This window comes from Mytilus galloprovincialis, chromosome 8 (assembly GCF_965363235.1).
Source record: "Mytilus galloprovincialis chromosome 8, xbMytGall1.hap1.1, whole genome shotgun sequence".
Classification (NCBI taxonomy): Eukaryota; Metazoa; Mollusca; class Bivalvia; order Mytilida; family Mytilidae; genus Mytilus; species Mytilus galloprovincialis.
In genome coordinates this window covers 5,381,499-5,404,681 of record NC_134845.1, presented here as the reverse complement: position 1 = coordinate 5,404,681, position 23,183 = coordinate 5,381,499, and the positions used below count along the sequence as shown (strand labels likewise).

Here is a 23,183-nt window from a genome sequence, read left to right as displayed (position 1 = left end):
CTGATAAATTGAAGCAATCTTAGTGATTACAAACACTTTGATTACCATTCTAGGGTTATGCCCCTTTACAAGTGGAAAAATTGAAGATTTTTTTAGTTTCTGTAAAAAATGTGTATATAATGCTTATTACCTATAAACTCAGTTTTAGTTCAATTTTTTGCAGCTTCACTTTTACAGTTCTTGAGTTATGTCCCTTTATAACGTTATCTGCACTGGGGGCATCATCTGTGTCCCTTTGGACACATTCCCCATTTATTTTTTTAGAAGTTACTATTAATTAATATTAATTTTAGCCATGACTATGACATTTTATATTTTAATATTTTATTATGTATTTAAATGAGTAGTTATTGTTGCAAACTCCATTAATATAAGAAATTTGAATTGAGATGTGTAATTTTTCACTTTTCAGACTTCAGAAATTAAAAGGAAAATTTCTTTTTTTGAAGAGGATTAATATTCAACTGCATAGTGAATTGCTCAAAAGCCAAAAAAAATAAATTTCAGTTCATTAGAGCACATTCATTCTGTGTCAACTATTTCATCACAATCCAAATTCAGAGCTGTATCCAGCTTGATTGTTGTGTCCATACTTGCCCCCAACCGTTCAGGGTTTGACCTCTATGGTCATTTAAAACTGGGCCATTTTGTTTAAATTACCAAGTATGTTCCCCGGTTTTTCCCCAAAAAATATTTACGATTTTCATTAGATAAAATTACTGAAAAACAATAATAATAAATGTACAATGATAAATGGATAACCATTATAGAAAATGTTATTCTAATGGTTTAATACTGCAGTTCTCTGAACATTTAGGCTTTTTCTAGGTATTATTTCTCTGTTTTAATATCTTTCTATATCGCTCTTTTTATCAGCTTTTATTTTGCATTTTTTTTTTTTAATTTCAATTTAACAGTTTCACCTTAAATACTAACTGTAAATAAAGTGTAAATTTGCACCTTTAAAAAATCAATATGTTCCATCGTTGATGAAATTGAATTATACGATTATGATTAAAATTGCCTAGAAGTTTTATCACCTGCTTGTGCTTATGCCACCTTCTTTATTTAAGAGCTAATGTAAGTCATAATAAGATGCATGTAATATAATGGACCAGTTAAAACATTTTTGTTCTTGTTTCCTAGGAAATGCAAACACTAATGACGAGCCAGCTATGGAAATATGCCTATGTAAGTAGCAAAACTTTTTACTAATATTAAAATTTATTTATAACAGAATTAAGAAAACAATGAAAAAAAGACTGAAGAAATGTATTTTTAAAGCAGATGTTATTTGTAAATTGTATTTTAGGACATTTCTTGTGGCCCTTTTCCTACGTTTCTGTTCTAATATAAGTTTCTTGATTTGAATTGAATATTGTCATTAACACCTCTTATCACTTATAAATTTTCACTATATTACATAATACCAGGTCAAAAGTTCAATACCTGTAAACTGACCCTTCATTCTTGGAAAATAGCTATGAAAGACAGCTATAAAACTTGGCCAACATTACATTTAGCACTGGTTTAGTGTTTTTGCAGTGCTGTGCTGTGTAATATGATTTAACTACATTTTGAGGGTAAAATTAATTGATCCACGAATAATAAAACACATCCTACTAGTAATGTAATGTCACAGATTTCAATATAATGTTTAGAACAGGATATAAAATAATTTATTTATCTAGTCACTAACATTATATACTCTTCTACTTTGATAGCTTGTGAAGATCTGCCTAATGACAGTTCAGCTAACCCTCCTAATCCATTTATTGTAATCTATACCATCAACCCACCACAGCAACAAACATGGGTCCAACACAGTCATACTGAAGTAGTTGAGGTAAGTCTATACTGTAAATCACACGAGCCCCAAGGTTGGTTTACCTGGTGCAAAAAGCAAAAAAAGATTTTCCGTCCTATTTCTTGACCCCAAAGACAGAGGGATGCTGATATACGTACTCACCAGTAGTCTGCATGTACAGTGGATCCCAGTTAACACATAAACCCCAACAGTTCTAATGTTGGTGTGAAACTAATCTGAGACCAGCCGTCTCAGAAGGTCATTTGGACAAAAAATACTGAATTTCACGATTTTTTCCGATTTTGGCCTTCAACTGGACCTGAAACCAGACTAGTTGTTTCCTATGTGTATTTCATTAAAATTATGATCAGTAGTTATAACCCTGTGGGTTTGATCTATTTTTTATACACCCGTCAATATTTTGACTGGATGTATTATGGTATACAAATGTCCAACGTCTGTCTGTCCGGGGTAAACATATTGCACCTTAACTTGAGAACAACTTATCCTTTCATGAAACCTAAGATAGTTGTTTCTTATGATCGTCATACAATCTGTATAATTTTTGGTGAAAATAAGATTAAACCTTTTTGTGTTACAGGACTTTGTATCTAAAACAGGGGTGTGTTTTATTCACATGTCAAGCCGTATTTCAAAAACTATTTATGATTATTGCCATACCTGTCAACTGACCCGTATTCTGCAAATGTTACACGAGAATTTCACAATTCTGATGGTTCACCCGGGACACCCGCCGGGTCATTAAATAACCCGGGAATTCCGAAAATGACCTGTTTTCACCTGGATTTCTTAGCCTTGAGATTAATTTCTAAGTGATTTTAACTTTGAAAATACCGGCAAATTCGTAATTCTTCCATGAACAGGAAGTTCAGATAGCTGTGTAAACTGTCAAATTAAATGACCCATTAAATGCATGGCTTAACCTGACAGCTTTAGTGCCAAACACATTGTTTATTAACAACAATTACCTTAGCTTTAGGTCGTAAATAAATTTCACTGTTGTTTACAAACATTTTTCAACTTGAGTTACTTCCCCTTTTTTGTCACCATTCAAAATTGTTTCTTATAATATAAAAGTGCAATGAAAAAATAAATAATAAAATTTTAAATTACTTAACCAAGTGAACATGTAATGTTTTGGAAACATTGATTTGAATTATAAGAAAAATGTCCCCTAAATACTGAAATTCAGCTCAAAAAAGTTTGTATGCGTTATGACCTGAGATTTCATTCTTCAATGCAGGTCATGACCTGCATTTTCATCGTCACAGGTTGACAGGTATGTTATTGCATTAAACTTCACACACTTGTTAGTCATATTAATCTGAAGATCTGTATACCTTTTTGAGATGATTCTTTATTTTCATTTTTGAGTTAATGAATTTTTATTGAGCTTTTTGGTAAAAAAAGATAGTCTTCTTGAAATTCTGTCTCTTATATGAACTTCCTATTGAGCAGAAATAAGGAATGAGTCAGGATATACTTAGCATGACTTCCTGTACAACCCTGCATGTTATTCCCAAAACATGTATTGTTTTTTATAAGACAACAGGCTTATCATGCGCTCATGGCGCAGCTGTTTTTTTTAGTTTTAGGCCTCTGAACTTCCTGTGTAAGACACTGTAGGGAAGCCCACCACTCCAGAGAAAACCATTTTATCCGATTTCAATTTTGCAAGTTTGTAATTGAGCTCAAAAAGCTACTTAAACATGAGAAACCTGACAATAAATAGCCTCAGGTTGATGGAACATGCATAAATTTTTCGCAATAAGTATCATAAAGTTGACTTCTAAAAGTATGGAGAGCCATTGGAGCCAAATAAAAGTGGTTTGGGTAAGCATGTCATATGAAGGTCACAGCATGGTAAGGGTTATAACATGTATAAGAGCTGCTGAAGGTCATATTGTGTTTAAATCTCCATGAATACCTTGCTACTTTGGCAAGTGTTTAATGGTTTTACAATTAAGCAATGCAGTAAACAATATTAGCTTTTTCCATTAAAAAGAAACATTTAGAAATATATGAAATTAAACCTTATACTTTGAAATTCATGGATTTCTTTATTTAACATATTTTTAAAACTTTTGGATATTTTGATTTCAGAAAACCAATTGTCCTCAGTTTTTGAAGACAATAGGTTTTGGTGATTCGAATGGAATTGACACAAACACAAGGATAAAGTTAACAGTCTACCATGTAAAGGAAAGATTGACTGGAACAGTTAGTACTTAGACAATTATTATACCAAACTTTCTAATTGACTGGGATTAAAGAATATTAGAACTGTAGTTGATGAGGTGCTTATTAACCTTCAATTGGCGATTTCATGGTTGCAAACATGTAGCAGAGTCAGTAAAACGTAAATTTGTGACCATCAAATCAAAATTGACAGCGAAAAGTCTTCAACTACAGTACTGTTATTCCGATTTTAATGCATTTAAAAAAAAATGATTTTTGCGCAAAGACATCATGGCCAAACATAACGTCATACAAATGGAAACTTACAAACTGAAGGTTATATCTAAAATTCAAAATTGGCTAAAATCACATCAAAACTGCATTAGAATATGTAGTTTATAGGCTACATTCATTGGGAAATGTGTGGAGAATATAATGTTAAGGACAATTTGACAACTTTGAGAACTTGCTGAAATAGTAGTTACCATATAGCTTTTTTAAAGTATTCATATGACCCACATCGCTAGCAAGGATTAGATTAATTATCTATTTTTATTTTATTTTGTAAGTAGTTTTTTATCAAATATTTAGTAATCTTATATACTATGAAAATAAACGACCACCTTTTCTCATAGTATGGGAAAAATCTTCCAGTGAGAATTATTGTTTGACTTTATTTTGACAGATGTCCCAAATGGGTCAGGTGATATTTACTGTACAAGACGTCCTTACATCTCATCAGATGGAGCTAGCATTACCCTTACAGTAAGTCATATTTTAAAAACAAACTAAATTCTGTGGTTTTAATTTTGTTGATTAAACATTTTAAAAAGGTTATTATAATATTAAACTAAATGTTAAGGTGTTTAACATAGAGTTACTACAGTTACTTCCCTTTGACCAGTGATGTTGACCATACTGGTTTAAAGTTTAATTCATTGTTTACACATCTCAGTTTAAAATAAAATCAATTTTGATTTGATAATTTTAGAGATTGGTAGTTTAAAAAGAAAACAAAATCCAGTTTGCTTAGGGACAGATTTTTTATGCAGTTAAGCTGCATTATGCGAGCACCCTAGATTTGTGTTCTACCCAATAAATCCTGAAATACTTGCCATTGCTATTATCTAGCTTGCTACTATGTTATATATAACTAATTGAACACTTTTTTAATACTTTTTATTCTGGATTACAAAAAAAATGACCAGAAAAACCTTAAATGATCGTCGATTTATCCAAAAGTTTTAAAGTTACACATAGGAAGTAGTGCTTATTAAGAATCCTTATGTAGTTCATTATGACTTGTGCTTTTAGCTAAGATGTCAAAGAACAATTGTATGAAATATTTAATCGCCGAAAATCTCTTAAGACAAGTAGTTTAGATTTCCCAAATGACAAAAGTCGCAGGAATATTGCTTGTCATCAATACGTAGTACAACTACGTCAGTAGTCTATTATATAATAAGTTCAACCGTTCATGCTGTTGGCGGCAATTTCAAATTAGAAAAAAAGAATTTTTCGTAGCTTTTCAATTTGAAGGCAGGTGTGCAAATTAGCGGTGGTCCGAGGTCCGCGACCTTCCACTTTTGCAAGCGGAATTTCGACTAGGATAGTTGGTTTCTAGCTACGCCCGACGTAGTCACCTTACATTTGAAAGAAAATAAGAAATTACTTTGCAAACCTTTTCACAATGTTCACCAAAGTCTCCAATTAAACGAGCTAAAAACTTATTTTTATCATTATTATTCTTGACGGCGATGTTCATTTTGTTCAACCGCTAGCTTTATACAGAAAATCGCCGACAAATATTGTATAAATTGAGTAAAATCGTATCTGATTGACAAAAACAACATTGTAAACACATAACAATGGCGGCAGTGAAGACAAAATTTTATAAAATCGGATACGATTCCGGAAGCGGATAAGGGCAATTCCGGGTTTGGCGATCAATTACAAAATAAATCCAAGCAGGTGAAAAAATACATCTATGCATGGTAAATGAATATAAACAGTAGTATTGTAAACCAAAAGATATATGTAAAAGAAAGAAAAAGCAGAAAAATATTTTATTCAGAAACTCAAAATTACTTTTTGACAAATTTTAATTTAAAAATCCAATACAACGTGACAGCTGGGAACAGTATATCTAACAATATACATGTTCATGGTCACAGTCTAAATTTTCTTTACAAATGATAAATGATGATAATGCATGTGAGATGTTTTTAAAGTGTTAACATATTACTGCAATTTCCAGGGTTTATTTTTTTTTCTTCTCAATTTTGAAGGGTCAATTAAAGTAACTGAAAGTTTCATTCTTTATTTTCACAAATTATGCAACTATATTATATATACCTTAATGTAAGTAAATCATATGATATATAGGTGGCATTCTTTGGGCCACTCTACCCCCTCCTGTTTGATAACTTGGAAACGGTCGAGCTCCCCACCCCTAAACCATATGAGGGGCAGATCAAGGATTTTAGGTTAGGAGGGGCGCAAACTTAAATTTACGCCGAGCAGAGCGAGGCTAAAAAAAAATTGAGGTAAAATTATCGGAATATTCTTTATTAAGCTGAGAACAACCCATGCTTTGCAAATTTAAGAGGGGTGCAAGCCCGCAACCCTCCCCCGTCTGAATCCGCCCCTGCATATATTCAAGTATAGGACAATATAATGAATAAAAAATGAAATATAGGGGGAGTCCCTGGAGTTACCCCACCCCCTCCTGTTTGAAAACTTGGAAACGGTCCAGATCCACACCCCTTAACCATATATATTCATGTTTGTGACAATATGAAAAATCAAATGAAATATAGGAAGAGTCGCAAGGGGTCACCCCACCCCTCCTGTTTTAGAATTTAAAAATGGTCAAGATCCCCATCCCTAAACCATATATATTCATGTATGGGACAATATAACAAATCAGATGAAAGATAGGGGGAGTCCCTGAGGTCACTGTTCACCCTCCTGTTTGAGAACTTGGAAATGGTCAAGATCCTTACCCCTAAACCATATATACTCATGTATGGGACAATATAACAAATCAAATGAAATATAAGGGAAGTCCCTGTGGTCATCGATCCCAACCCTCCTGTTTGAGAACTTGGAAACGGTCGAGATCCCCACACCAAAACAATATATATTCATGTATGGATCAATATGACTAATTAAATGAAATATAGGAGGAGTCTCTTGGGTCACCCTATACCCTTCCTGTTTGAGAACTTGGAAACCAATGAGATCCCCACCCCTAAGGCAGCAACCATTTGATTTTCTGGGGGGGGCTATGGTTTTTTTTTCTGTGCAAACTTTTTTTTTCGCCTGCGGCGAAAAACAATCTATTTTTTTCGCGACAAGTCGAAAACAATTTTTTTCTTTCAATTTTAGCATTACATATAGTGGCAGCTGAGGGTGAAACAAACAATTTTTTTTTCTCAGAATCAAAAACAAATTATTTTTTTCTCCAAAAACTGGAAACAAACTTTTTTTTCCAAAAAAAACCATAGCCCCCCCCAGAAAATCAAATGGTTGCTGCCTAAACCATATATATTCATGTATGGGACAATATAACAAATAAAATGAAATGTAGGGGAAGTCCCTAAGGTCACCCTACCCCCAGTGGCGGATCCAGAAATTTTCATAAGTGGGGCCCACTGACTGACCTAAGAGGGGCCCACTCCAGTCACGCTTCAGTGATTCCCTATATAAGCAACCAAATGTTTTCCCCCAAAAAGGGGGCCGGGCCCCCTGCCCCCTAAATCCTCTGCCTACCCCTACCTGTTTGAGAACTTGAAAACCGTTCTGATCCCCACCCCTAAATTATATATATTAATATGTATGGGACAAAATAACAAATCATTTACATTTACTATGGGCAAGTCAGTCAGACCTCACCTTTGATCCCTGTTGTAGTGAACATTTGTCTGATTTGTGTCTCATAACTTTTGTACTATAGAACACAAACTCAGTTTTCTTTCCAGGGAAACCAGTCCATTCATACTATTACATTTTCATACTTAAGTCAAATTGAACTTCTAGCAGTCAAATAAAACCAAGGTTAACTACCAAGTAGTACAACTGCAATCATTGGGAACTTGTACACTGCAGACTCACCATAAAAAATATACATTGATATATGCATTGCTTTTGAAACCTTTATTACATATAAATTATTTGCCTTAATAAATAAATCATTAGATAAACATGAATGTACTATATATGAATGTTTAATGTTGAGGCAACATTGCCACAGTTTTCATAATTACGGTTGCCTTGGTTTTTGGTTAACTGCCTTCAGCGCTTACAGCGCTTTGATTGCTTTTATGAGGTGAACACTTGTACAGGTTCTCTCCGGTACAAATAATCTTTTTTTTATATGACTGGTATATTTTTTATCCTGCCATTTTACATTCAGTCGTATTTTTTTAAGATTTACTAGGCAAGTTTAGACATTGAAATTGAATAGGTATTGATGACCATAGAATATTGTGGCATTAGGTATTGGTTGTGGTTGATAAACCAAAGGCATCATATGACCTGTGTTTAGTTAATTAACATTGATGTAAACTTAAAGGGGCACTAGCTGTCAAATTTATTGTCACCGATTTGACTCAAATTTTCATATTTTATCTATAACAATGTAAAACATTTATCCAAACTATCAAAAGTCTAAAATAAACAGTTTACAGAGCATAGGGTCAACAATATGTAGTTTCGTTTCGTGTGTATTTTAGTCTAGGCTCCATCTAATTAAATATCGAGTTGACCTCAGATGACCATATAAGCGATGTTAACATAAATATACTAATGATTAGATATAAATAGATTAAGCCACACGTGCATTTGAATTTTTATAGGTCTGTTTAATTTAATTTTATAGATTAAAATATATATGTTTCTCGTCGTTTTTACATGTAGAAGAAAGATTTTTAGTGGATCCAATCAGTCATCAAAAGATTTACCAATATTATTTAGCTTAATTTGACAAAATTGAACCATTTTGACTCCTCAAAGCGAATTATTATTTCACTATTTCACTTTTATTATTGATTGAAAAAAACAAATCATAGGTTAATTTTTTATGCATCTCGTAGCTAATGCCCCTTTAAAGCTTGAATAAACTGATTCCTTCAATAATGATCATCAGGTAACTAGCTGACAGGTATACAGAAGATGTTAAACAAGTCTTCAGCTTATCTAATAGGGTTATAAGTTATTGTCTGGCTATATTAACTACCAAATATATGCCAAAGGAAGTCATAGGGAAAAGGAAGAAGTGTTTTATAGTATTTTAATCTGTAATATTCATTAAATAGGAACAAAAGGACATTGTCAGTTCAAAATATTACAGTAACATAATAATGTGTCATAGAAGAAGTTTAAAATATTACTTCAACATTATTGAAACCAAAGTCCTTTTACTCATACTTAAAATGAGCTTGACTCAGCTTCCAAAAGATAATGGTACAATAAACTCATCATAGATCACAAGATTGAAATGTGTTACCCTTGATGAGTATTACATCTATGAAAGTTTCATCAGTTACACTCAAATAGAATAAAAGCTTAAAAGGACAAAGTAAAAGAGCATTGAGGACCCAAAAATTGTTAAGGTTTAGCGAAATACGGGTAAGGTAATCTATTCCTAGTATTTCTAAAATTTAAGTCTTTGTAAACAGTTAATTTGTAATTATGACCATATGATAACTCATGTCAACACAGAAGTACCGAGTAGTTGGCTGATGCTATCCTCATGGAGGAGACCACCACCAGCAGTGGTTACAAAAGATCCTCATAGCACATTTAATTCATTAATAATATAAATATGACTTCAATCAGAGTACTCATTCTTCATTACTTTAATAAAGGAACTCTTTTGTCTGATGAATATTACATAGCTCTTATGACTCACTTATTTGAAAGGGTCCTACAAAAGTTATACTGTGAAAGTACTTTAATTCGTGGGTATCAATTTTCGTGGATTGAGCAATATTTACATGTTCGTGGGTTTTTAAATTCGTGGATTTTAGTATTCTAAAAAAAAAATTGAAAAATTAAAGCCTTTAGAAACAAAGGTTACATATAGTCTGGATTGAAGGAAATTGCAAAGTAAACATTGACCCGTGTAAATCGTAGTGATAACACTTATTAACCCATGATAAAGTGATCAACAGATTAAAGACCATCAAAGGTGTTAATTAGGCCATAAACATGTCACCTATTGAAAATAGTAACATAAACAAACGCTATAAACGTATCTTGAATTGTCAAATAATTCTTATCAAAATCAAGCCCAGCATGAAATTATTATTTTCCATAAGTACGAGAACTATGAGGATATAAAATGAACACTTTATCATACTAGCATATCAATACCGGAAATCTGACTTTCATCGATAAAAAATATTTTTTATGAGAATTAAAGGATCAAAAGTTGTACAGTTTAGATTATTAAAGATGAAATGGGTATAATCCTGCATGCGGTTGTAGTTCTGTGACTGCCATTAAAGTATTCTTAGATTTGGCGTACTCAATATTTTCTCTAGATCATATCAGTTGTCAAACCTACCGATGGGGATCTTTCCATGTCTTGATTTGGACAATGGTTGTTTTATTTCGTTGGACACTTAAATTCGTGGATAAAGTCATCCACGAAAACCACGAAAATTGGTACCCCACGAATAAAAGTACTTTCACAGTATATTTTCTTTTTGATAAACTATGATAAACATGATAAATATACTTTTTCACTAATTTTCATACAATTTACTCTCACAAGTAAAGGCTTACTCTTGTGATCTTGTGGAATATTTCATCTTTAATATTGTTTGAAGGATGTACTCTATGTATAAATTATATAGGCATTTGAACTTATAAATAAATATAAAAAATATTTAAATTTTGAAATGAAAAATATTGAAAAAAAATTTAAATGCACCAAAACATTTATTATAGATTTAAAAAGTTACTTTTATATGACTCATTCAATTATTTCCATTTTGTGATAACACAGACTGACTCCTTGGTTTGATAACACTTATATCTTAAGATGCAGCACTTTATTATACCCCATGAACGAAGTTGCGGAGGGTATAATGTTTTTGACCTGTCCGTCCGTCCGTCCATCAGTCAGTCCGTCCGTCAGTCCTGTTTCTTGTCATCGCAACTCCTCTCAACCCACACAACAGAATTTCACGAAACCTTTTCAGATAATAAGGACATACTATGTAGTTGTGCATATCGACCGGAAATTGCGATTCAATTTTTTTTCTAGGAGTTACGCCCCTTTGAACTTATTTACTTTAATGTACTACTGCAACAGTTTGTCATCGCAACTCCCCTCAAACCACACAACAGAATTTCACAAAACCTTTTCAGATAATAAGGACATACGATGTAGTTGTGCATATCGACCGGAAATTGCGATTCAATTTTTTTTCTAGGAGTTACGCCCCTTTGAACTTATTTACTTTAATGTACTACTGCAACAGTTTGTCATCGCAACTCCCCTCAAACAACACAACAGAATTTCACGAAACCTTTTCAGATAATAAGGACATACTATGTAGTTGTGCATATCGACGGGAAATTGCGATTCAATTTTTTTTCTAGGAGTTACGCCCCTTTGAACTTATTTACTTTAATGTACTACTGCAACAGTTTGTCATCGCAACTCCTCTCAAACCACACAACAGAATTTCATGAAACTTTGTAGATAATAAGGACATACTATGTAGATGTGCATATCAACAGGAAATTACGGTTCAATTTTTTTTCTAGGAGTTATGCCCCTTTGAACTTATTTGCTTCAATGTACTTCTGCAACAGTTTGTCATCTCAACTCCTCTGAAAACACTCAACAGAATTTCATGAAATTTTGTAGATAATAAGGACATACTATGTATATTGACAGGAAATTATTATTCAATATTTTTTCTTATACAATTTTTTTTTCTTATACTTATTTAATTTCTCCAATGACAATGTGGGGACGTGGGGTATGTGAGCGTGCTCACTAAGGTTCTTTAATTTATCTAGGGTACCTAATAATATGAAAATAAATTTTCAAATGTTTTGATTAATCTCAGAGGCTAAATGATTGGTCATAATGGGACAGGGCAAATATTATTGATGCCTATTAAGATCTTGTCAAATAAACTTTTTTATTTCTTTAAAAAACACTACTTTGCCATTATAAGATCTGCAATTAGTAAGTAAATTTTATTTGGAGACTGCACATATGTACAATCAAGGATAAACATGAGCTTAAGAAAGCTCTTACAACCAACTGTTTATAAGTAAGAACCTGTACATGAAGGTTTATTTAGAATTGGAAATCTGAAACTTTCTTCACCCTATCATCCAAATTTATAAACGTTTTTTTTTTGGCTAAATTAATCTATTCAGTGAAATTGATGTGTAATAAGATTTAATCTAAATGGAAAAAATAATTTGCATTGTGCAGTAAATACGTAAGATTTTCTATGTTCTGCAAGAGATTCTGCATCGCCTGGTAAACTTAATTTGCAACGATAAAACTAAGGATGGACATCTTCAAAGCTTCAAAAACAGTTATCTCTATTCTAATGCAAAATATACTTATTCAATATTAGTCATTATTTCAGCGTTAAATCTCTTTTAATGAGTTTCTGCAAAATGTTTTTAATCTTCTTTGGGACTTCACAGGGACTGACAGGGTGTTTAAAGCTTCTTTTCATCATCAGAATTACTTGGACCACTCTTGAACTTGGTTGATAATAAGTATAACCTTTAAAGAATACAGTTAAGTTTTAGTCTGAGTGTCTACACATTCTTTGTACATACAGGTAATAAAAGTTGCAAAAGGTATAAAAAAAAAAATTCAAATTATTTTGTAAGTTCAACCCTTGAATTTTTGTCTATGGTGAACCCTGGAGTTTTTATCAATTTATTTCCTGGCAATGATATATATAATAAAACATGTACAGGTACTGCTAAGACATTAAAACAGTGTATAAAACTTTTGGTACTGATTATTAAGATAGAATAATATTACTGTTAAACCATACTCACTGTTATTTACCTTATGACTATGTCATGAGTATAGATAAATCAAGGATATTAAACAAAGTGATCATTTCCTGCTGATTTTGTTGGTGATTCAGGATATAAATTATTTATCATGAACTTCTGTCACACAAAATGTACAAAAAGGTAGATATTGTATTATACTTGATACAAAAGTTAAATTTGTACATAACATTATTTCATGTTTTAGTTTTCAATGTTATTTATTCGTACAGTAAACGTAATTTTTATTTTTGAACCATGAATGAAGATTTTTTTTTTTTATTTTTTATTCTTAATACAGTCTGATTTCAAAGTTTTCATATTGATTGCTGTTATAATGATTAAAAATGTAAATAAGACCTCAATGGCAAATTTAAGTGTTAGAGGTAGTTCAACTGCAATATCACTATCCTGTCACGACTGTGATTGTCAGTTTGAACCCGGCACGTGGCAGTTGTGTTCATCTACAATATCACTATCCTGTCACGACTGTGATTATCAGTTTGAACCTGGCACGTGGCAGTTGTGTTCATCTACAATATCACTATCCTGTCACGACTGTGATTGTCAGCTTGAACCCGGTACGTGGCAGTTGTGTTCATCTACAATATCACTATCCTGTCACGACTGTGATTATCAGTTTGAACCTGGCACGTGGCAGTTGTGTTCATCTACAATATCACTATCATGTCACTACTGTGATTGTCAGTTTGAACCTGGCACGTGGCAATTGTGTTCATCTACAATATCACTATCCTATCACAACTGTCATTGTGAGTTTGAACCCGGCACGTGGCAGTTGTGTTCAACTTCAATCTTAAGAATCGGGTTGCCAGTTTTCCTGATCTAATGTTTTTTTCTGTACACTCAGGCTTCCAACAGTGCTGAGAGAGGCATTAAAAACCAACATGCAATCAATAAAAATGGAACCACTTTAAGACATTTTATTAATCATGATTTTTAAATATACTAACAAACAAAACAGTGCCTTTGAATCTTCATTAATCATTGATATACTTGAACCATATACATGTATATTAATTACTGATTGTATTTCTATATCTGGTGAACTTTATCTAATTAGTAAATATCATTGATTAGTTTGATATTAGTTATACAATGTGAACAAAGGGTTGTTATGGTAACCTTAAGTCATTTGTAGAAAATGTATTCCATCATTCTAAAAGTAAAGTATATTAAATATTGATTAATACTGCTTAGAATTGAAAGATTAATTTCTAATGTTCATGTCCTCTTCTCAATTTTCTTTTTATGTATGAGATAAATTACTGATTAATCAATATTGATGTTTTTGTTGTCATCTTAGTGATTTATACATATAACAGGAAATTAGTTCATAATGAACTATATATATCTTGACCAATTTGCCAAAGTTTTTCTTTCCTGGCGTATAAGTTTGTAAAATAATAAGATTTTGTATATTATTTCAGTGGTGCTGTGAGATTTTTGTAAGTGAACCTATTAGTTTGTCTCTAATAGTGTGGTGTTTCAGAGATTTCTATTAACTACCTTTTATTTTATGATATCCTGTATTAGTTCTAAGATTATTTTCTTTGTTATTTATCTATACACACCTTTAGTTAAAATGCACTACTTTTCTATCCCTGTCTGTTTTACATGTATGATGTCGGATGAAGAGGTATTAATTAAATAAATATAACATAATTTAGATTACAATGAAAAGATGAAAAAAATATATCAGATATCTTTCTTTTTGGTCATATAAATTATTTGTTTGATTATCCCACTCAGAATCAGATTTCAACCAATCAAGGTACAGGATTTGGTGTTTCGAGCACAAATGTTTTACTCCAAGTACATATTTAGTTATGTTAGTTTTATGACAGAGAGATGCCATTAGAGGTACATTTTGTCTACGTATGACTCACAAGTGATACTCGACTCAAAACAGTTGGAAAGCCAAATTACAAATTTGAAGAGCATCAAAGTCAGTAAGAAGTAAAGAAAAATCATTTGAAAAAAAAAAACCTTTATGAATGGCCAATCCAATGTTGATGACGGATTGTCCAGTGGCAAATCTAACATGGTTTGTTCTAGACTGACGTACAGATCTGGATTTTCAACATGCTAGTTCACAATAAGGTAACTGTGCATAAGAAAATATGCCTCTTTTTCAAGACTCATTGTTTTAGCTAAAAGCCTACCAGTTCTTACTCTTAGTCCTAAATGCTTGGTGGTTTGATCAGAAGCAGTGAATATCTAATTATAATACTTTGGTTTAACAAAATCAAGGATTGAACCCATGAAATCCTGCTTTCCTGGATAGCATGCTGGGTACTAAAGGTCCAAAGTCCAGTGGGAAATAATGAAAATCTATTGGCACATAGTATACATATTTGTATGTTGTTATGATTATAACACAGTTGTTTAGAAAGTTGTATCCCCTTTTCAAGATGTCTAGTAGCAAAGTTGCATTTGAATTTTCTTGGTTTTTTTTTTTTCAATTCATTTTATTTTATTATTCAAAATTTTGTAATACTTAACTTGAGTTATATCTATTGGTAAATTAAAGATTGAAACTTATTGAGATATCTCTGTCTGAGACCTTACTTTAGATATATTTGTCTGTTAAAATATTTGAGATATATCTGAATGAGACTATACTTGAGATTTTTTAGATGTCTTAGTCTATACTTGAGATATCTTTTTTTGTGACAATATTTGAGATTTATCTGCCCGTGACTATTTGACATAATATAAAAAAAAGAAGATGTGGTATCAGACAACTCTACAGTAGAGACCAAATGACACAGAAATTAACAACTATAGGTCAATGTACAGCCTTCAACAATGATCAAAGCCCATACTGCATAGTCAGCTATAAAAGGCCCCGAAATGACAAATGTAAAACAAGAAAACAAGAAAACCAACGGCGTAATTTATATACAAAACATGATTGAAAAAACAAATATGTAACTAATCAACAAACGACAGCCACTGAATTACAGGCACCTGACTTGGGACATAAATCTGCCTGAGATTTTGTATACTCTGACAGACTATAGCTGAGATATTTAAAAGATGTCTTCTTAGCCTATACTAATATTTCTCTCACTATATTTGAGATATCGCTGTCTGAGATTATACTCGAGATATTTTGAAGATGTTTGAGCCTATATATACATGAGATAAAAAAAATCTTAAAACTATCCTGTTTAACTATAGATATCTCTTAAGGTAAACACATTTGTTGGACTTAGGGATTTAAGTTGGCTTTTATAATAATTTTTTACAAGGTAACTTGACATTAAGACCATTGTGAGAAATCTGCCTATAGTCTAGAGAACATGGCTTATCATTAGATATGTGACTTAACATTTATATATAGGTTAACAAAATACTTATTTGATTAATGTCTGAGCAGATTTACAGTATAATTGATTAATAAAAACAGTTTAACTGGAAATTTTATTAATATAAAGACTTAACTAAGATTAACAGTATATATAACTTGGTTGTGTGTTGGTCTTTAACCCAACTTTTTGCTACCCTGGCTTTAAAAGGGGGACCTTTTTTAATTGATGGAGGAGGCCAATCAGAACCACCTTTGAATACATAATTTTTTGTGGATAGAGGAAAATTTGCAATTTCAGGGATATTTGACTCTGTGGTTTTGCCAAAGTCTGCATAAAACTTTAAAATGTTTGTGAAAATGTGACCTTTATTTAACCTTTCAATTCAGTATTATTCTGTTCCCTCAAAATCCACAAACATTGGTATCTAACAAATAGTAATCTACAGTATGTCTGGCCAGATAACACTGACAATCCTTGTCAATTAAGATTGTAGTCAAACACGCCTTGCTATGAGAGGGGTTCACACCCAAGTGTTGAAAGTTCAGCAATCACTGTAGATGATCTACTCACTTGGTCATAAGGCCCTTATCTATAATTCAAACAACACTTCACATAGTTTTACACAATAATTATAAACAACAAGGGTTGAGATCTCATAAACATGTTTAACCCCGCCGCAATTTTGCGCCTGTCCCAAGTCAGGAGCCTCTGGCCTTTGTTAGTCTTGTATGATTTTTAATTTTAGTTTCTTGTGTATAATTCAGAGTTTAGTATGACATCCATTATCACTGTACTAGTATACATATTTTTAGGGGCCAGCTGAAGGACACCTACGGGTGCGGGAATTCTCGCTACATTGAAGACCCACTGGTGGCCTTCGGCTGTTGTCTGCTCTATGGTCGGGTTGTTGTCGCTTTGACACATTCCCCATTTCCTTTCTCAATTTTAACAATAGATATTAACAATAATTTCCTTCAGAAATTTAATAATTTTTAAAAGAAGGTTACAATTTTTCATTTCGAGATAATCATTGTTTTATTGCTGAATGACTTCCTCCTGCATTCCTCAGACTAAAGTTATAATTAACTTTATAGCCGTACAAAATGACCTTCTTATGTTTAATCCACACATATCACGTTTTTATACCACTCGACAAACAACATATTGATTGTTGTTGTTTTTATACTGAAACATGATCAAGTAAGTTATCAAGTTTGTTTTCATTGAAAGATTTCAAATATATAATTAGATGTGAAAAAAAATATTGTTTATCCACGAGATTTTTTTTACATTTAAAGAAAAGGCTCAGTTGTTATTTTTAACACAAAAATTAATGAGAATTATACAAAATAAGTATAAGTGTATGGTAATTAATTTAATCAGGTTGTTCACATTGTACTAGTTTTTTGACATATGGGTGAAATAAGGAAATGCATTATTTCAGTTAAATCGGCATGCAATTATGATAAAGGAAGGAAGCAAAATATCAATATTTAGTTTATGTGGGTGTTTCTATTATCCAATATAAGTTTTTCTGATCACATTCATCACAAAAAACTATTTTGCTTAGAGGGTGAAAAAAAAATATCACAAAATTTATTGCTTCACATCACCAAGACAAAGTTTTCTATGATGTACATACTATCTTGAAATTATCATTTTACACAGTTACTACTGATTGTTTCCCTAATAATTAGATTTAGTTCTATGGACTTGGATGAATTAGAATTAAGTAGATGTTATGGGATGGAGAGAAAATTATATACAGAAAATGTAAATCAGGATTGACTGAAATTTAGTAAGGGCACCTGTATTTGAGACTAAATTGAGACTTGATTTATGAATATGTTGCCATAGGATTTGGATACACTTTTGGATAACAATAAACAAACACACATCAACACACATAGTAAAACTTACAAAAAGTTGAGTCTGATAAATATATTCATCTATGCTGAAAGAAGTGCATTGTGGCAAATTATTACAATAACTAAATTGGATTGATGAAAACCTGCTTTTTTGGCAAATTGCGTACACCTTGCAATTTTTGTACTGTAACGTAAGGTTGGTCAATTGTTATCTGCTTAGCATCCAGGTGCAAATATTACATACATGTCTAGTGCAATCATTATAGTTTAAAAAGCATTGTTGTTTTAGTTTTCACGGAAAAGTTCAATTCCAAGAAATTCATTATAATGGCTGTTTCCAATTATATAGATATAACTTGTAGCCTTAGAAGCTAGTTGAGTCATGCTCAATATATTATCATAGGCTATATGGTTTAGGTCTTGTAACTGCACATTTAAGTTTGGTTAAGAATACATATATAGATATTTTAAAACTAGAATAATATATGAACCAAGAACTTTGTGCTATCGTTACAATTGCATCACTTTTTGCATGAGGTTTATTTTTTGTCCTTGTTCCCAGAAAAACAGATATGATGACATATAAACTTGTGTATGTTAGATAAATCAGGATTACATAACTCAAATTTTGTTTTTCACAATGACAAGTTCATTATTAAGGAGAGCCTATCTGATATGAAGCTTATGGTATTGGTAATGTATTTATTTAAAAGAGGATCTTAACAAAAATTAATGTTTCCCTTCTTTCAACTTTACAGCAAAGGTAGATAATAAATTTATGATTTTAGACTGTCAGTTTTTAAAAATCTAATCTTAAAGACTACTGGGACTACTTAAATTTATTTCCTGGGTAATTATGTTTGAATATATACTTTTTTGTACTAGACTATTTTTTATTTACAGAGTATCAGATGTACTGTTAAAGTTATGGCTTAAGTATATACTTATATTATACTATTTCTATTTACAGAGGACCAGATCCTGTGGACTGTGGGACTGTTAAAGTTATGGCCTAAATATATACTTATATTAGACTATTTCTATTTACAGAGGACCAGATCCTGTGGACTGTGGGACTGTTAAAGTTATGGCCTAAATATATACTTATATTATACTATTTCTATTTACAGAAGACCAGATTCTGTGGACTGTGGGACTGTTAAAGTTATGGCCTAAATATATACTTATATTAGACTATTTCTATTTACAGAGGACCAGATCCTGTGGACTGTGGGACTGTTAAAGTTATGGCCTAAATATATACTTATATTATACTATTTCTATTTACAGAGGACCAGATCCTGTGGACTGTGGGACTGTTAAAGTTGTGGCCTAAATATATACTTATTTTAGACTATTTCTATTTACAGAGGACCAGATCCTGTGGACTGTGGGACTGTTAAAGTTATGGCCTGGGTAAATGACACAAATATATCTGTACCTAATGGGCCTGTATGTATATTAATGCTTAAGCTTGCATTGTTAATCACATAAATAGAACTGTCTTCATGAATAGTCTTGTATGATTATTATTCAAAACACTAGTCAATTCCTTTATATTTCTGTCCTTCACTATTTTCAGTTATTGTAAGAATGTATTTATATCCCTTCTAATGCATGAATCTTACTTTCACAAAGATTTACAATCTTTTATTTAAAACAAATATATCCATATTAGGAAGTCACAGTGATAATCCTATACTTGTGTTACTACGCCAGTAGGCGCTGTATAGTTAGGCCCACGTCTGTTGCTTCTACCCTTTCTTTTCAGTCGATATATAAACAATAGTTAGCTACTTTAACTCTCTATGCTGTCATATATTTAGTTTGATTCTTCTATATGGATAATTAAATATCCAAAAGTATGGTAAGCAAAAAAAAAAAAGAAAAACAATAAGAAAATTGTGTACAACAAATTTTAGGTTTGTGAGAAGAAAACAGCTGAAAAAAAGGTTAAAAGTAGAAATTTAGCCAATCAGATTAGCTATATTATGCTTAATAATCCTATGTTTATATTGACACAGGCTGATGATTGTAAAAATGACAAGTTAAAAAGGTCAGCAGGCAGAAGACGTTCTAAGAGAGTTGACACATTACGTCCCTTATATCGTGGTATCATCACACGAACATTTAGATTTGATACGTCAGATGGCGGGGTCAAATTACTTGTTCACGAGTATATGGCGGAGGCCAAACTGGCTTTTGATATTCCATTACAGTTGATGTATGTATTTTAATGATAAAAAAATATTCTTAATAAAAAAAAAAAATGGCATTTATAGTAAAAGATTAAATTTGAGGAGATAAGGTATGATTGCCAATGATATTACAACAGACGAAAGGATTGTAACAACTATGGGTAATCATGCAGCTTCAACAATGAGCAAAACCCATATCCCGTATTAAGCTCTGGCATGATCATTTGATGATAAATATGTACAAATCAAATAAAAAAGTCAGACAACTATCCATTAAAAAAGACCAGCTGATACAGACCTAAACAATTACAGGTCATGATATAAACTTCAACAATGAGTAAAACCATTATTCTATAGTAGACTATAAAACAACAGTCTTATTTATAATATTACAATTATTGCAAACCCTATCATAGTTTTCCATAGATTCACCTGCAAGTTACATGTCCATTTAAACTTTTGTAAGTTCTATTGTCCTATTGAACACATACGACAGGTATTGTTCTCTGTATAGTTTATTTGATGAGACCTTTAAATTTCTTCCAAGAGAAATCTATCACTCATTGATTAATTTGCCTGACCAAAAAAATATCTTCTTTGTTCACTGAAATACATGTATAAACTCACATAAACTGCATGTGATACAGTATTTATTCAATATCAATAATATATTTTCAATCTGTTCAATATAAGCATTGATTTAATTATAAAAAGTTTATTTCTGATTTTTTTTAACTACTGCATGCATTTATGTTTTAAAGAATTTGCATGTTTTTTGTGGTTGTTCAGTTATAAAGAATACATTTATGAAGACCTTTATTTAAACATTATCATTTCAAGTTTTTACTTATGAACAGACTAAAAAAAGCAAATTTTAATAGGTAAAATGTTGAAATTTGATCAGAAATCAACTTTTAATTTTTATACGACCGCAAAAATTGAAAATTTTTTGGTCCTATATTGGTATCACGTTGGCGTTGTCGTCTGCGTCGTCATCTTCCGAATACTTTTAGTTTTCGCACTCTAACTTTAGTAAAAGTAAATAGAAATCTATGAAACACAAGGTTTATGACCACAAAAGGAAGGTTGGGATTGATTTTGGGAGTTTTGGTCCCAACATTTTAGGAATTGGGGGCCAAAAAGGGCCCAAATAAGCATTTTCTTGGTTTTCGCACTATAACTTTAGTTTAAGTTAATAAAAATCTATGAAATTTTGACACAAGGTTGATGACCACAAAAGGAAGGTTGGGATTGATTTTGGGAGTTTTGGTTCCAACAGTTTAGGAATTAGGGGCCAAAAAAAGGGCCCAAATAAGCATTATTCTTGGTTTTCGCACAATAACTTTAGTATAAATAAATAGAAATCAATGAAATTTAAACACAAAGTTTATGACCACAAAAGGAAGGTTGGGATTGATTATGGGAGTTAAGGTCCCAACAGTTTAGGAATTAGGGGCCAAAAAAGGGCCCAAATAAGCATTATTCTTGGTTTTCGCACCATAACTTAAGTATAAGTAAATAGAAATCTATGAAATTTAAACACAAGGTTTATGACCATAAAAGGAAGGTTGGGTTTGATTTTGGGAGTTTTGGTCCCAACAGTTTAGGAATAAGAGGCCCAAAGGGTCCAAAATTGAACTTTGTTTGATATTTCATCAAAAATTGAATAATTGGGGTTCTTTGATATGCCGAATCCAACTGTGTATGTAGATTCTTAATTTTTGGTCCCGTTTTCAAATTCGTCTACATTAAGGTCCAGAGGGTCCAAAATGAAACTTAGTTTAATTTTAACAAAAAATGAATCCTTGGGGTTCTTTGATATGCTGAATCTAAAAATGTACTTAGATTTTTTATTATTGGCCCAGTTTTCAAGTTGGTCCAAATCGGGGTCCAAAATTAAACTTTGTTTGATTTCATCAAAAACTGAATAATTGGGGTTCTTTGATATGCCAAATCTAACAGTGTATGTAGATTCTTAATTTTTGGTCCCATTTTCAAATTGGTCTACATTAAAGTCCAAAGGGTCCAAAATTAAACCTAAGTTTGATTTTAACAAAAATTGAATTCTTGGGCTTTTTTGATATGCTGAATCTAAACATGTACTCAGATTTTTGATTATGGGCCCAGTTTTCAAGTTGGTTCAAATCAGGATCCAAAATTATTATATTAAGTATTGTGCAATAGCAAGAAATTTTCAATTGCACAGTATTCAGCAATAGTGGGTGTTAAATTTTTCTCATTTCAGATTTCATAAATAGAAAGAAAATGAGAGGATTAATATTCAACAGCATAGTGAATTGCTCAAAAGCAAAAAAAAATATTTTAAGTTCATTAGACCACATTCATTCTGTGTCAGAAACCTATGCTGTGTCAACTTTTTAATCACAATCCAAATTTAGAGCTAAATCCAGCTTGAATGTTGTGTCCATACTTGCCCCAACAATTCAGGGTTCAACATCTGCGGTCGTATAAAGCTGCGCCCTGCAGAGCATCTGGTTAAATCAGTGTTTATATCAAACAAATTGAAAATGTGTTTTGGTTGAATAAATACAACATCACATGCAGTTTCATAATTACTTATTTGTACATGTATTTCCATCATTGACAGTTCAATTTTTTGTTCAGGTAAATTGATCAGTGAGTGATAGATTTCTCTTGCAAGAAATTTAAAGGTCCCATTGAATAAACTAAACAGAGAACAATAGCTGTTGTATTTGTTAGA

The 23,183-nt window shown here is 31.8% G+C and overlaps 1 protein-coding gene across 13 annotated transcripts in view; it reads left to right on the top strand.

Moving 5' to 3' along the window:
• The window catches only part of LOC143084924 (inositol polyphosphate-4-phosphatase type I A-like), an 83,979-nt gene that overhangs the window by 13,190 nt on the left and 47,606 nt on the right, over positions 1-23,183 (top strand). For 8 of the 13 annotated variants that reach the window (XM_076260993.1, XM_076260999.1, XM_076261001.1 and 5 more), the window contains 7 exons: positions 1,147-1,191; positions 1,725-1,846; positions 3,932-4,048; positions 4,692-4,771; positions 14,509-14,526; positions 19,634-19,715; positions 20,288-20,487. In XM_076260993.1, the coding sequence (XP_076117108.1) occupies positions 1,147-1,191; positions 1,725-1,846; positions 3,932-4,048; positions 4,692-4,771; positions 14,509-14,526; positions 19,634-19,715; positions 20,288-20,487 (664 nt within the window). The remainder of the gene's footprint in view (positions 1-1,146; positions 1,192-1,724; positions 1,847-3,931; positions 4,049-4,691; positions 4,772-14,508; positions 14,527-19,633; positions 19,716-20,287; positions 20,488-23,183) is intronic. The other 5 variants (XM_076261005.1, XM_076261002.1, XM_076260996.1 and 2 more) reach the window with 3 other exon arrangements.